Below are 16,961 nucleotides of genomic sequence, written 5' to 3' on the forward strand. Positions count from 1 at the left end.
ACGTTGCCCCAAAGAAGGTTCCAGAGCCATAAAAGGTCACCGACCCGAAGGGCGTCGATCCAAAAAAGGCTGTACAGCAGAAGAGCATCGAGGCCGAAAAAGACTGTCAACCCCGCAAAGGCCGCTCAGCCAAAAGCCGTCGACCCCAAGAAGTCGGTCGAGCCGAGCAAGGGAGCGCAGCCGAAGAGCGCCGAACCGAGGAAGGTCGCCGTCCTGACCAAGCCTGCGGTTCCAAAACCCGTCGACCCGGCATCCGGTGCCGGACAAACCTGTCGACCCGAAGACAACAGCTCCAAAGACACCGGTCGATCCCAAAAAGAACATCGATCCGGTAAAAGACACTCGTTCAAAGAAGCCTACGGAGCCCAAACAACGCGTCGACCCGAAAGCTCCCGTCAACCCCAAACAACAAGTCGAGCCTAAATCAGGGGCAAGCCGAAAAAATCGAGCAAAACACCAAAGGTCGTCGACAAACCTGCCTCTGTCGACCCAAAAAGGTCCAAGCCGAAACCCAGGACTGTAGAGGAACTATTCCACCCAGATCCATCCGAGGACCAGGCAAAAATTTACATTAACCCAGACACTGGTAAAGTTACCATCCTGCATAGGAAAAAGAGACCTTTGGACTTTGTACCTGATTCACCTATCCCTCTGAAGAAAAAGGACTTTGGCACTTATCCTACTAGACCCTCTCTCCCTTTCCAACCTATAATGCCCTCCACGCCACTTGAACCTACCTCACCTTCTAACCACAATGACGATGAGGGGGACACAGGGTATGAACCACAGCCCCTATATGACTTTCCTCAAAGCCCAGATCAAGAGGAACCTTGGGGAGGAGCCAACAGATCCTTATGATACACATCCTATCCCTGATGTGCCCACTTATCCTACTAAACCATCACCCACTGATGACACAGTAGTATTTAACCAACTCATAGACAGGGCAGCGCAATTCCACAACGTGGACATGCACACTGACCCGATAGAGGAGGACTTCCTCTTTGACACTTTCACTACTCCAGAAAGGAGTGTCAAAACCCTCCCAATGTTGAAGGGTGTTCTAAAGCATGCCCCCGACATATTCAAAGACACAGCCAGGGCACGGGTAATCAATCCCAGAATAGAAAAAAAGGATAGACTGGCTCCTACGGACCCCACCGTATATCAAGGGCCAGCTGCCACTGGACTCCCTAGTGGTTGCTAACGCACAAAAAAGAGCCAACTCTCAGACTACAGGGGAAGCACCTCCCCCTGATAAGGAGTCTAAAATCCTAGAGGCATCGGGCAAAAGGGTAGCGGCACAGGCATCCAATTCTTGGAGAATTGCTAACACTCAGGCACTACTAGCTCGTTACGATAGGGCACATTACAATCAGCTCGAGAGCCTTATGCAACATTTGCCCGAGCCGTTTAAAGCGCAAGCAAATAATCTTATTCACGAGGGCAAGTTCATCTCCAATGCCTCCATTAAATGTGCGCTGGACGCTGCAGACACCGCAGCTAGATCCATTAATACTAGTGTCCTCCTCCGCAGACATGCATGGCTGCGGGTTTCAGGTTTTAAGAATGAGGTGCAGTCCACCATTCTCAACCAACCCGTTAACCCAGAATTTTTATTTGGTCCTGCGGTCGACACTATCTTGGACAAAATGAAAAAGGACACAGAAACAGCAAAATCCATGGGTGCATTGCAATTTTTGCAACACAGGGGCTCCTTTCGGCGCTCCTCATACAGAGCAAACGCACGAGGCAATGCTTCACAAACATCTACCTCCTACAAGAGTAACACACAAGGTTCCTTCACAAAGAACACCAACAGAGGTGGTTACAGAGGTAACAATCTTAAGGAAGGAGGGCGGGGAGGCAATAACACCAGAGCCTCCGCCACCACAAAACAGTGACTTCATTACGCTGCCTCCGGAACACTTAACACCAGTCGGAGGCAGACTACAACAGTTCCTACCTGTCTGGCACACAATCACCACGGACAGGTGGGTAAGAGAAATTATCCAGTCTGGTTATTGCCCAGAACTGACTTCTACGCCACCAAACATATCACCCAGACATCGTCCTATGTCCATAGAACACATCACCCTACTTCAACAAGAGGTGAAAAGCATGCTGGAAAAGGGGGCCATAGAGCCAGTCCCTTTCCTCCAGCAAGGGACAGGAGTATACTCCCTATACTTCCTTATTCCCAAAAAGGACGGTTCCCTCAGACCAATATTGGACCTCAGACCACTAAATCAATACATACTGTCGGAGCACTTCCATATGATCACACTACAGCAAGTGCTCCCGTTGCTACAACAAGGAGACTTCCTAGCAACACTGGACCTCAAGGACGCCTACTTCCACATACCTGTCCATCCAGCCCACAGAAAATACCTCAGGTTCACCATAGAAGGGCAGCACTACCAATTCAAGGTTTTGCCCTTCGGGGTTACCACGGCTCCAAGAGTCTTTACAAAATGCTTAGCGACAGTAGCAGCGCATCTCAGGAGGCAACACGTCCATGTGTACCCTTATCTGGACGATTGGCTAATAAAAGCAAAATCGTACCAAGAGTGTGCAGCACACACATCCCACACTATCCAGTTGCTACACAGCCTAGGGTTTTCAATCAACTACACAAAATCGCATCTGCAACCTTCCCACATACAGCAATACCTAGGAGCCACTATAAACACCTCAGTGGCAAAGGCGTACTCAAACACAGCGAGGATAGACAGCATGCAGATACTCATCCGCAAATTCCTGCCACAGCACTCCCTGCCGCCCAAGTTTTCATGCAGCTCATAGGCATGATGGCCTCCTGCATATTCATTGTCCCCCATGCCAGACTTCAGATGCGCCCGTTACAGGAATGCCTAGCACGGCAATGGAACCAGGCTCGTGGACACCTAAAAGACCTAGTGTTGGTGGACAGTCGCACACACAAATCTCTGCAGTGGTGGAACCCACAAAACCTTTTACAAGGCGACTGTTCCAAGAGCCGGTTCCACAACTAGTACTAACAGCGGACGCATCACTGACAGGCTGGGGTGCCCATCTCCTTCAGTACACAGTACAAGGGCTCTGGACAAACAAGCAAAAAAGGCTCCATATCAATCAGCTGGAGTTGCTAGCGATCTTCCTAGCCCTAAAAGCCTTTCAAAAATACCTGTACAACAAGACGGTGTTGATCCGGACGGACAACATGACCGCAATGTACTATATCCAAAAACAGGGGGGGGACCCACTCTCCACAGCTGTCCCATCTGGCGCACAGCATATGGAGGTGGGCAATTCAAAAGAACGTCTTTCTCCTAGCAGAACACCTCCCAGGGAAGGACAATCAGATTGCCGACCTGCTTAGCATGCACAGCCAACAAATACACGAATGGGAGATTTACCCCCAGCTTCTCCAACCATTCTTCGAGGAATGGGGTCACCCAAAGGTAGACCTGTTTGCCACAAAAGAAAACTCCAAATGCCAGTACTTTGCCGCCAGATTCCCACATCCGTTGTCACTGGGCAATGCGATATGGATGAACTGGTCAGGCAGATTTGCGTGCGCTTTTCCCCCAGCACCGTTGATCCCGCTGGTGGCACGCAAACTGCGACACTCACTTACCCTTGATCCTGGTTGCTCCCACATGGGCGAGACAACCATGGTACACAACGTTCCTAGAACTTTCAGTAGTTCCTCATCAAAAACTATGCCTTGCTCCACATCTTCTAACTCAGAACCATGGAGAAATAAGACACCCAGATCCCAACCAAATGAACCTAGCGATCTGGCTCCTGAGTTCTTAGAGTTCGGTTACCTTAACTTGCCCCCAGACTGCATGAACATCATTAGGGAGGCAAGGAAACCAACCACACGAGCGTGCTATGCAGCAAAATGGAAAAGATTTGTTATTTACTGCAACAATAACCAAATCAACCCATTGGACGCTTCCATTCAGAACATTATATGCTACCTGCTGCACTTACAAAGATGTAACTTAGCATACTCTTCCATTCGACTACACTTAGCTGCTATAGCAGCATACCTTCAGAACAGGAAACACCTTTCGCTGTTCCGGATACCAGCAATTAAAGCATTTATGGAGGGCTTAAAGAGAGTGATCCCTCCGAGACACCCTCCTTCCCCAGTCTGGAATCTAAATATAGTGCTTACCAGACTCATGGGACCTCCTTTCGAACCTCTACACTCATGCGAATTGCAATTCCTAACGTGGAAGGTCGCATTCTTAGTTGCAAGCACTGACAATTCAAGAACCCTTCATGCAGGTACATGCTAACGGGGTAGTTTTTCGAACAAACGCTAAATTCATGCCTAAAGTCATATCTAACTTCCATATTAATTAAGCAATAGAACTGCCAGTATTCTTTCAGAATCCGCAAACAGTATCTGAAAGAGCCCTGCACACACTAGACGTTCGGAGAGCTCTACTATACTATGTGGACAGAACTAAATCCTTTAGGAAAACAAAGCAACTGTTTGTTGCTTTTGCACCACAGCACAAAGGAAATCCTATTTCAAAGTCCGGAATAGCCAGATGGATAGTTAAATGCATTCAAATATGTTATCTAAAAGCTAAACGCACTTTAACAGTCCCCCCTAGAGCACACTCTACACGGAAAATGGGGGCATCCATGGCTTTCCTAGGAAATATTCCCCTCGAAGACATCTGTAAGGCAGCCACATGGTCCACCATACACACTTTCACTAAACACTACTGTGTAGACGTGCAAGCAAAACAGCAAGCTGCTGTAGGCCAGGCTGTCCTCAAAACTCTTTTCCAAACTGCTGCAGCTGGCACAGGTGGCCACCGCTAGAGGAGATACTGCTATTCAGTCTATGCACAGATATGAATTCAGCAGCCCACATGCCTCGAACGGAATATGCTACTTACCAGTATGCATCTGTTCTTGACATGTAGGGCTGCTGACATTCATATCGCCGGCCTCCTCCCCGGCGCCTGTCGTAGCTGCAGCATTATCTCTAGCATGGTCATCTCTTACTTTCCTATCTCTACCTCTGCCACAATGGCGAAAAACAATCTGAGCATGGAAAGGATGCCCATGGGCACTGTAGTCCAGGGGAGGAGTCACCTATCTCGTGATACTTCGAAGAATCTTCCAGGACAACAAAGTGCAATCATCCGGACCCAACACTAGGCGGCGATCTATGCACAGATATGAATGTCAGCAGGACTACATGCCAAGAACAGATGCATACTGGTAAGTAGCATATTCCTTCCCCTGTATGGTCGGGCTAACTTCTTCCAATACTAGTTTTGTATGCCGCCTATGTAGGGACCCCTTCTATTCTTGAGCTTACTCTGTATAGTTCTATCAACCACGAGATAAGAGACTGTCTCTATGCTGTGCCTTTGCATTTAGGGACGATGCGCCCTGGCCTTTGAATTAATCTCTGTGCCAAGCGAAAATGTGGAAAGCGGCGTTTGCTGGACAATGATCCTTTATTCCAGTTCTGCCCGATACTAGTGACAGGTGAGCAGACTGTTCTCACGTAGGTTTATTGCACTAATTTTGTGCTTGTTAGACCCCCATGATCTGATCCCTGTAGACCGTATTTAGACAAGCGCCCCCCCCTCCACTTTCCCCCTCCTCCCCCCCCCCCCCTTTCCCCTCCTCTTCCCCTCCCCCTCTCTGCTGCCGGATTCAGACCTTTAGAGTTTACTGCGGTCTCATTCATTGACTTGCCATTCCGTGCCATATACTTAATGGGAATCTTGCCTTGTTTTTCATTTCTATGAACAGAGTTTGATGACCGTCAACTCTACTCCCGTTGTATACCGCGGCTTGTTTTGATGTCCCTTTGTCCTGTGTACTTCTTTCTATCCTAGAGGAGTACCTAGTACATCTGTACTCAGAGGTGTGTTTTGGACAGGAATTTGTCTTCCCTTTTTTCTTTCTTTCTTTATCCGCTCTTGTGTATTATTTGGTGACTGCTTTCTTCACACATTTGCGATTCTTGTTTAGGAGGTTTATAAGGTTTTAATATAGATATTATCACCTTTTACCACGATGGGTGTTAGTTGATGATTGTGAGAGTGTGTGATTGGACACTGCCTTGCTCATGCTCGTGACCTGGGACTGTTGTCCGTATTTTAATATTTTTATATTATTCTCCATTCTGTAGTAGGGGATCTCTGTGTATAGTCATAATCTAGTGAATAGTCCCGCCCATGTGCATGGACCCCAGAGCAATCAAAAATAATCTCTTAAGTTGTCAAAACGTGCAGAACTGCACAGACACTTAAGAGGGAATTTAAAGACAGATAATGCAGCCTATATCCACAGGCTACACTGTTCAGTACTTAAACTAGAAATTCCACCAAAAATGCACAAACAGCAAAGCCTGTCCAGATTTCTCCAAGAGAAAAACCTTGCTTTTAACAGCAAAACCCTCTGGAATGATAGAGAGGAAGAAGTGGACAGACAAGCCCCATAGGCTGCCATTATGTGGCTCAGAACAGGATACTGTGCCTTTAAGAGAACTTTCCAGAAGCCTCACAGTATCCCAGAATGCACTGCAGGTCCTTTTACTTTCAGTTCTTTTTGAAGGCGTAACACGCCAGACCTGTACCATTTCTTACTTGAATATCTCTCTATCTCCACCGGGGAGGAGGGCGGGCTCTTATGACTATAACAGAGATACCCCTGCTACAGAACTGGAGTTACAGGACAGAAACTACTCCTTCTGAAGTAGGGGATCTCTGTGTATAGTCATAATCTAGTGAATAGAATGGCAAGCCCATCCCCACACCAAAGCGGTGGTGGAAAAAAGAGAAACAACACCACTACTGTGCGAACAGATTTCGCAGCGAAGCCTGCCCAACCTGAACGTCTGCCCTGGCATCAGTGTCTAGACAGTAATGCTTAGCAAAGGTATGGACCGACTTCCAAGTGGCCGCCTTGCAGATTTCTGCAATTGGAACATTACGGAGCAAAGCAGTCGTGGCAGCTTTGCCCCTGGTGGAATGAGCCTTAGGTTTACCCCCTAAGGTCTTATTAGCCTTCTGGTAACACAATTGTATACAGGACACAATACACCTCGAGATGGACTGTTTTGAGGTAGCAAGACCGGTCCTGACTGATCCATAATTGATAAACAATTGGTCTGACCTACAAATATCTTTGGTTTTATCCAGATACAATTTCAACACCCTTCTGACATCCAGGGAATGCAGAGACCTTTCCGCTGGAGATGAAGAATTCTGGAAAAACGTAGGTAAAGTTATGGTCTGGTTAACATGGAAATCGGATATAACCTTTGGAAGAAATTTAGGGTGAGTACGCATAACAACCTTAGCAGCATGAAATACACAACGCCTGAATTTCACTCACCCTGCGGGCCGATGTAATGGCCACGAGGAACGCCGCCAACCAGGATAGGTGCTGCAATGAAGCCTTATGAATGGGTTCAAAAGGCTTCTTCATCAATCTGGACAGCACCACGTTCAATTCCCATGAAGGCGAAGGAATGCCGGACAGGAGGGTACACTTTCTTCAAGCCTTCCAAAAAATCTTTGATCACAGGGATCTGGAAGAAGGAAGTCTGTGAAGGGCATTTCCTGTAGGCAGTCAGCGCAGCGAGATGAACCTTAATGGAATGGACATTAAGGCCAGACTGCGCCAAATGTAGAAGATACGGAAGGATGACATCTTCCTTACACGTCGTCGGGTCATAGTTCTTGGACTTACACCAGATGCAAAATCTCTTACACTTGTAAGCATAGGAAGTCCTAGTGGAAGGTCGCTTAGCCTCCTTCATTATGTCCATGCAATCTTCTGGTAGATTCAAATGGCCATATTGCACTATCTCAGGAGCCATGCCGCCAAACTCAAAGACGAGAGATTGGGGTGCACCATCTGCCCCCCGAACTTCGTGAGAAGGTCCGGCCTGCACGGCAGCCGTATGTGAGGAAGGAGACTGGTGAAGCAGGTCCGTGAACCACCACTGCCTGGGCCATTCCGGGGCAATCAGGATCATCCGCGCGAGCTAGGGTACACACTCCTCCGTCTACCGGTTTTGTCTCGCGTCGATGTGCTTGATACGAGCATTTCTTCACACGGTTGACTCGAGTTTTTAAGAAGTGGCTCTTATGAAGCAGAGTGTTTGGGCTCTGACCCTCGATGGTGATTATAGACGGAGTCTTTGCTTTTTGGAAAAATATCGCACACCGCTCGATGCAAAAGAAGTATAGGCGCATTTAGCTCTCACCCGCATCGCTCAAACTTTTACAGCGCTGTGGACACATAATGATAATTAATACTTATAAGAATTTAAATCACTGACTCTGAGAGTGACCGGATTGCTAGGTTACTTTTAGTGGTGGCAACAACCACACTCGTTTTTGGTACGATTATCAGCCCCAATAGCAGTATAGTCCTTTAGCGCTCTCCTATATAACTTTTAACGAGTTCAAGACTAGTCAAAATCTTCTCATTACAATCTTCGCATTAACAACGGGTGCACTAAAGTAATCTGAATGTTGAGCATAACCAGCCAGTGATATATACCATCTACCACTGACTACTCCTCCTTTCCCTCCTTCTACCAGAGCGGTGCTCTACCTACCTGAGCCGCAGCCAGGTGAGGCGTAGTACCATCCTCCTACCCAAAAGGTAAGCGGTTCTGCAGGCCCGCATATGGACTCAAGGTGTACTTGAACTGACACATATGGTATAATACGTTTTTTATACCTACCATTGGTTGTACTTGACAACCCTGCTGACACCAATGCTTGTTTGGTTTTCTCTCTGTGTTTTTCTGTTTGTCTGACATCATCACTGTCTCACCTTGGACATCACCCAGTACTTTGGAGGACTGATACATACCTAAAACGTCCAGGTGACACCATTGTAACACTATTTTCTCTTTTACCCACGCAGTAGCGATGTTTGGTCCTGATGAAAGCAGCGGACACCTCCTTGAGTCCATATACTGCAGAAACATGTTGACCCACACTATCTAAATGGTAGCTATTTGTTCAACCTACTATGTTCCCGCACTGGTTTTTAATGTTTGGAAGCCCTAGAGGTACTTAATAAAAATCTTTTCCTCCTGGCTCTCCAATTTTATACTATTTTTCACCTTTTTCACACACTCACTTTTCTTACGCACTGCTTTTCAGTTATCAACACGCGGTCATCTCCTACATACCCTTAACACACTGGGGCACCCATTTTTCAAAACCTATAAGTGGCTGCAAGGAATACTCTCCTTGGTGTGACGAGTCCCAGATGATGACAAGGGCGGTACCGGACGATAACTGATGGGTACTTTCACATCTTGGAAGTATCCAGTCGTGCTTGAATCACACTCTATGACCCATAATTAGTAAGGATTTTCATGTCAGACACAGAATAGCTAGAAGATGGCTTAGACCCACAGGTACCTTTTTGTTTTTCTACACAATTAAAGGGTAACTTTCTGCTTTTTTTGAAAGGCCTGCAACACTTGTTTACACCCTCTCCTTTATTCATGCCACAGTTGGACCTTAGCTTGGCCCTCAGATGTTTAATGTGCACCTTTTGAGCGGCTGCACAGCTGTCCTTTACGGCTCTTCACCATCAAAATTGTGTTCCTTGTCACCATAATCTCCCCTGAGTGAGCTTTAGACTCCCACGTTAACCCGCCATATACCACCTTCTCTCCAGACAGGCTGGTTCTGCGGATTTGAGCAGTGTTCTTGTTCTCCACCATCATCATACACCTTATGTTTACGGATTTATTAAAATGTCGGGAAATGAATGATATCCTCTTTGCTTCAGAAAGGGAAGAACCTAGTCACATTTCTTTACGCATTGCTGATTTCTTGCTTATAGCATTAGTGTAGAAGCTTCATCTGCAGGAATTCTCAAAACTGAAGGATACTTGTTTATTTTACAGATCATATAGTTGCTCTTGAACTTATTAAGCAAACAGTGTTTCCGGTAAAGAGAGGCCAAAGACATGCCAAAGTTGGAGTCTTAATGCATACCTTCCACGGTCATTGATCTTTATCCTCAAGAGAAATATCTATGCTTAGTAATACGGTTGGTAGCTTGTATCAAACCACAAAAACATCTCTTAGTAACATAACATAATTTAATGTGCCCTAACTTTCCCAGCAATTGCCCAGATGGCCTAGTTTAGCAGGACGTACTTACTGAGCTTTCATGGTTGTGGTTCTTGTTCATCTTGGAATGGGAGCCTCAACGGTGAACTAGAATTAGGAACTTGTTGAGTTAGAGGTAGCATGGGGTGTTGGTATATTAAGTTAATTCAGGGGAAAAGACGAATGAGAAATTAGGCATCCAAGGCCTTTTGCATAGCTGCGGGACAGTCAGCAGTGACGGGACAGTATACATGGATATTTGCCACTGGTGTCCTAGGGTGTTATTTATCACTCAAAGCCAATTATTCAGATTTAGCTAAACAAATTGTTCATTAAGTTACGAATAATAATATTTAATCAGCAAACACAAAACAGGCAGAAAATGGCAGACACTCTTAAATATAGATGTAAAATGGTGGACAAGAACACTTGTTATATCACAAACCACTAAGATCCATGCTCCTGCATTGGCCTTGATGGGCCTCCCTACCCGAGAAGTACCCTGAACAATGAATCCGATGCGGCCCTGAACAGAAGTGGGCGTGCAGACAGGAGACAACTATGAAGCGGGTGCCCTTGGGCCACTCCAAGACCTCATGGAGAACAATGGCTACCACCAGGACAGTTTCCGTGATGTAACACTCTTAACAGCCTATACTTTGGGTCCACAGGGTTGAACCCACGTACATTATCTGAACCCCAGGAGGTTGTGCTGTGCATACACACTAGTCACCGTTAGTGTTTTTTTATATATATATATATATATATATATATATATATATATATATATATATATTCTCAAAGTAGACTCTGGACATGGAAACATACGGTACTCACAGAATCAATTTAATGGAAAGGATTTATTACACAAAATGCATTAAACTGACTGACGCATGTTGGCAATACTGTCTTCTTCTGGGACTATTTTTTTGCCTAGTTCTCCTCATGACATATATTGCATTAGCAATTAAATCACCAGTGAATGTATTAGAAAGTTTCCTTAATTAACCACTGTCTTTATACTCTCATTAACCCAGGTTCCTTTAAGGCTTATGGTAATCCTTGTCTCTTTTGGCATCAACTTCCACATCAGGCAGTACTGTACCCAGGTGTGGGGCACGGTATGTAAAACCTACTACACAAATGTTGGTATGTTGCTAAACGCTGAGCAAGAAAGGGGGGGGAAGCCGAGTTAGTGACAGACCTCCATATCGGCTTCCAAACATCATTCATTACCCACCGGTATCTCTCCCTGCCCCTCCCATCCTGCCACCACCCGAGGGCATCACTGATAGCGATCAGATCCCACCCCTCCCCTCAAAGTGCTTGTCAACATCAAGTGCTCCCAGCGATTTACCCCAGGAAGGAAATGAGGGAAACAATGTGTCTACATAGTAAATAAACCAAATATACATAGCTTCATGTTGTTAAATAACTAAAAAACTAAGATATCTGTGTTTGTGGTAGGACAAATGGTCAAATAAAATGCCGCAAAATTGCCGCTAAATTTCCATATTTGTGCCGCTAAATTTCCATTTTTGTGCCGCTAAATTTTCTAATCCATGCCGCTATATCCTGGGGGGTCTGTCAGACCCCCCAGGATATATCAGCATGCAATAGCTTTTGAGCTTTTGTAAAAAAATGCCGCAATTTCTACAAAAGTGCCGATTTCGCGGCAACCCGCGAAATCCTGGAGGGTCTGTCTATAGTCTGTTATGGATCAAATTAATAACAACAAACTTCGCAGTTTATCTGCCTTTGATGATTTAAGGCCTTCTACAATGAGGTAAGGTGAATAGAAGTTCGATTTTCATCTGTGGCTTTGGCTTGTCAAGACATGTACACCATGGCTTAGGGTGTTGGCCAAACCATCAACCTTGCCCAGCATTCTGTGCTCGGCATCACCCCTCTGAGGAAGAGAGGTCATTGCTTGCACACAGAGGTTTTATGTTGTTCATATAGAATAACACTGGGTGAACGATCAGCTCTTTGTGTGGTTTGCTGGCGTGAAAAAAGGCATGGCCATGCAGTAAAGGACCATCACCTGCTAGATTGTCCTCTGTACCAGGATCTGCAATGCATTGGCCAAGAAGCAGCTTCCAGAAGGAATGCAAAGGTGTTCCACAAGAGTCAAGGCTGCTACTACAATTGTGATGGCATGCAAAGTTCCTGTCATGGAGATTGCTACATGGGTGTCACTCCATACGTTCAAGGAAAACTACTGTCTGGACAGTCTGTTTCGGGGGCGGGGAGCTAGAGGATTAGTCTGCTCGTTCCTACATGTCTTTTAGGTTTGAGCCTCATTCACAGACACACCACAGAGGTACTGCTCAGGTATCTGTTTAAAAGGTGACAAATCTGTGGTTGGAGATCTCTACCAGAAGATCAAGTTCTCTTCCAGGGGATTCTCATCAATAGTCATAAGCAGTGAATAATCCCTGCCCACGTTCGGGGGCCCCAGAGCTTATATGTATATATATCTTTATATATATATATATATATATATATATATATATATACACACACACACACACACACACAGGTGTATGCTCAGAAATTAAAGTTTGTAAACTTTTAAAACTATACACCTAAATATGTATGAACGTACATATATGTAACTATGCAGCCCAAAATAGGGACAAACAGCCAGAAAAGAATTCAGCAACATTTGTAGTAATAAAGAACATTTAAGACTACTTGTAATAGACCATACACCCAAATGGCTTCATACAAGGATCTTTTATTTTCCAGAACAAGGAAAAAACATCAAGTAATTGCAGGTAGTTTGGCCCATAGGCTGCATAGGAATAACTTTCCTGAGACAGAAAAGACAACTGGCACCTTGCCTTTAAGAATCAACAGAAACTAGGCACTTCGCCTTTAAGAACCTCAGAGAGCCCTCTGCTCCCAGCATGCACCACAGGTGACAGTTAGGTCAGTATTTTTTTCTGGCTCCTCCTGAGTGGATTCTGGAGCTTGAGCTCGACAGTTTTTTTGACCTTTTAGTCAAAAATTATTTTTCTTGCTGTTTAGCAATTTCCCTGTGCTGGTGAAGGTTTTATCTTCTTTTTGTGACAGAAATTATCCATCTTTTTCTGTCAGAATGCCATCCCTCTTCAGATAATGTACATCCTTTGGAAAGAAGATGGCTGTTTCGGATCCACACTCTGTGTGTTTCGCCTGTCTTCCTTCCTCCCATCAAGTAGACTCCTGTTACCACTGCAAGAAGTTTTGCTCGAGGACTCTCGGAGATAGAGAGAGGATTCGCCTTCAAGCAGTGGCGGAGAAAGGAACATCTGGAAAGTGGCCTTGGATGTCAAGAGCCCGCCTCTCCTCCAACCCATCGACAGACACCAGACTGCCTCTTCATCTTCAAGAAAAAGGCAGATTCTGGACTGTTCACCTTCGACGTCGTTACCACCGTTGAAGAGAAGGCCTGCGCAGTCTCAGACGTCGAAATGGCGAGTGTCTCCGTCGTCGAGAAAGGTTTCGACGTCGAAGCGTCATACTTTGGGATCAAGGTATGGTCATAAGGGTCTGTCGACGTCGAAGCATAAATCGGCGTCTAGACACCTGTCGACATCTAGGCACTCTCCGTCACCTCGTCGTAGGTCGACGTCGAAGAGTTTGCTGGCGTCAAGGAGGCATGAAGAACATTCGACGTCAAGGGCTGCTCATCGCTCGACGTCGAGATCACCACACCATCGAATGCGGTCGACGCCGACGTCATCTCTACGTCATGACAGATCGACGTCGTGATCTTCTTCGCAGAGAATGGTTTCGCCGCTGAGGACTGAGCGCATATCGACGTTGAGGGAGAAACATTTGTCGATGTCGAGGCCATCGACGTCGATGGAGAAAGAACCTGCTGTGACATCTATGGAAGTTGCCGCGGTGCCTCATGCTCCCGCTGGCTCTTCCTTTCCAGGTCTCCACATTGTCCAGGTTTCACCGGAGGGCTCGCCGGTGGTTGATGAAGAACCTCGACGCAAGAAAGCTAGGCCACTTAGCAGCCCTGGATCGGACTATTCCAGAACCTACTCGCCTTCCCACCGATCAAGATCTCCGGTTCAGACTTCTCGAAGGTCTCCTCAGGTGCCTCCTAGAAGATCAAGATCTCCTACGGCTCTGTCTTCTAGAGGAAGAACCGCTCACATGTCACGCTCTCCGCGTCCCCATAAGAGGCAACCACGGGATAGATCTCGTTCTTTCCACTCTTCTCCAAAGAGAAGGCGACGAAGATCTCCTACCTGGTTGACTTCTTCTACTAGAACGTCATTGAGGGATTATTCTCCAACATGTACATCTACTCCTCCCTCAAGAGTTTCACCTATTGACGACTTAACTACCTTCAATGAGGTATTGTCTCGAGGAGCAAATAGGCTGAATATAACTTTGTCAGTGCCGACGGTTTCGGCCTCAGTAATATTCGAAACCCTGCATCACCGTACCTCATCTAGACCGCTGCTACCTTTGGTCTCTGGTATTCTTGATCTTACCAAACAGACCTTTTTAACACCTGCAGATGTGGGTTCCGTACCATCAAGGATAGCCAAAAAATATAAGGCCCCATTATTCCTAAGCTCTGACCCACCTCCAGATTCCATCATAGTGGCAGCGGCTAGGAAGACTCAGTCAACCATATCTTGCTCTTCAGCTCCTCCTGACAGAGACAGTAAATTAATGGATTCCATGGGTAGGAAGATGTGCAGCACATCGGCTTCGTTCATGAAGGTCGCCAGTGCCTCCGCTCTATTAGGGAGGTACGACAGATCCTTATGGGACTCTCTGACTCGCTTTGCTGATAAACTCCCTAAAGAAGACCAACAAGATTTTAAAGAAATCTTGCAAGAAGGGGGTCTTGTTGCAAATCAAATGATCAGTGCATCCGCGGATTCTGCTGATCTAGCTGCCCACGGATATGCGCATGGTATCTGTTTGAGGCGTTCCACATGGCTCAGATTAACTGGTCTCAAACCGGAAGTGCAGCACAAGATCACAAACCTTTCGTTCAATGGCTCTTCCCTCTTTGGTCCTCATGCTGACGAAGAGATGGTGAAAATGAAGGCTGATTTAGATGCAGTTAAATCCGTGGGTTTAGAAAAAAAGAAAGATTTTCGTCCGTTTTTGTTCCAGTGATAAACGCCAGTTCCAACAAAAGGGTCAGTCGTCCCAATGGTCGTCGCAGGGTAATCGGCAGCAACAAAGATCGCATTTTCATCAAAGACGACCAGGGAGAGGAAGAGGCAACTACAGACAGCAGACCTCCAAAACAACAACCAAAACCATGAAGGGACACTTCCTCTCGACGTGTTGTGCACTCCGGTAGGAGGAAGTATTGCTGGATTTGTGGAGGAGTGGAACAATATAACAAACGACAAGTGGGTATTAAATATTGTAAGAGATGGTTATCTTCTACGATTCAAGTCTCCTCCCCCTTCGATCCCTCCGAAGGGTGTTCCCACTTTGTGTCATCCCACACTTAAAGAGGTGAGCAATCGTCTAATGAAAAAAAGCCATAGAACATGTCCTAATTCATCAGAAGCGCCTTGTTCCCACTTTGTGTCATCCCACACTTAAAGAGGTGAGCAATCGTCTAATGAAAAAAAGCCATAGAACATGTCCTAATTCATCAGAAGCGCCTTGTTCCCACTTTGTGTCATCCCACACTTAAAGAGGTGAGCAATCGTCTAATGAAAAAAGCCATAGAACATGTCCTAATTCATCAGAAGCGCCAGGGAGTGTACTCTTGATATTTTCTGGTTCACAAAAGAGGCCCTTCTATGGAGTACAGGCCTACACTGGATATTCGACTCCTAAACAAATATATCCGAAAAGAAAAGTTCAGGATGCTGGCTCTACATCGGATCTTTCCTCATTTACACCAAAGGGACTGGATGTGCGCCATAGATTTGCAAGCCGCCTACTTCCACATTACAGTGTCCAGGAAACATCGAAAGTTTCTCCGGTTTCAGGTGGCTCGACGCCATTACCAGTTTCGAGTTCTGCCATTCGGACTAAAGTCTGCACCGAGAACTTTTTCGAAGTGCATGGCGGTAGTGGCGGCTTTTCTACACAAAAAGGAAATCTTCATTTACCCTTACCTTGACGACTGGCTTCTGAAGAGTTCCACTCCATCTCTGCTTCAGTCGCATCTGTCGTACAGCCTCAAGATTTTGAGCTCTCTGGGGCTAAGAGTCAATTACAAGAAATCGATTATCAATCCTACTCAAAAAATTCACTACCTCGGTTCATCTCTAGACACCGTGGAAGGGAGCTCGTGTCCTTCGGAGGAGAGGTTTGCATCTATCAAGATGAAGTCTCGAGATCTGCTTCGATCTCTCCATCCTTCGGTCAGGCAGGTGTTTTCTCTCCTAGGGTCCATAGCCTCTTGTATCTTCATAGTACCCAACGCCCGGTTACACATGCGTCCCCTTCAACAAACTCTGGAGGACTCAGGGACACAGGCTTCAGGAAGCTGGGAGGATTGCATAACCCCAGTCTACCAAAGACTCCATCAGATGGTGGATGAAGAGGTCACACCTGATGACAGGTGTTCCTTTTCTCCAAGAGACTCCAACTCAAACCATCATCACAGACTCCTCCCTGCAGGGCTGGGGTGCTCATATGGGTCATCTTCAAGTGCAAGGCCTGTGGACGGACACGGAAAAAGGTTACCATATCCATTTTCTGGAACTAAAAGATGTTCACTTGACTCTCAAATCCTTATTCCCATCTCTGAGGTCCAACTCCCTCTTGATTCAAACGGACAACACCACCACAATGTTTTATCTAAACATGCAGGGAGGCACCAGATGCAGAGTTCTGTCCCAGGAG

The 16,961-nt window shown here is 46.2% G+C and overlaps 1 protein-coding gene across 5 annotated transcripts in view; it reads left to right on the forward strand.

Annotated features, from left to right (window-relative positions):
- HIPK3 (homeodomain interacting protein kinase 3) overlaps positions 1-16,961 on the forward strand; it is a 580,167-nt gene that overhangs the window by 284,722 nt on the left and 278,484 nt on the right. For 2 of the 5 annotated variants that reach the window (XM_078680869.1, XM_078680872.1), the window contains exon 5: positions 11,162-11,245. The exons of the other annotated variants lie outside the window; for them this stretch is intronic. In XM_078680869.1, coding sequence (XP_078536995.1) covers positions 11,162-11,245 — 84 coding nt within the window. The remainder of the gene's footprint in view (positions 1-11,161; positions 11,246-16,961) is intronic. 5 annotated transcript variants of the gene reach the window in all.

The sequence above is a fragment of the Lissotriton helveticus genome, chromosome 3_1 (genome assembly GCF_964261635.1).
Source record: "Lissotriton helveticus chromosome 3_1, aLisHel1.1, whole genome shotgun sequence".
In the NCBI taxonomy this organism is placed as follows: Eukaryota; Metazoa; Chordata; class Amphibia; order Caudata; family Salamandridae; genus Lissotriton; species Lissotriton helveticus.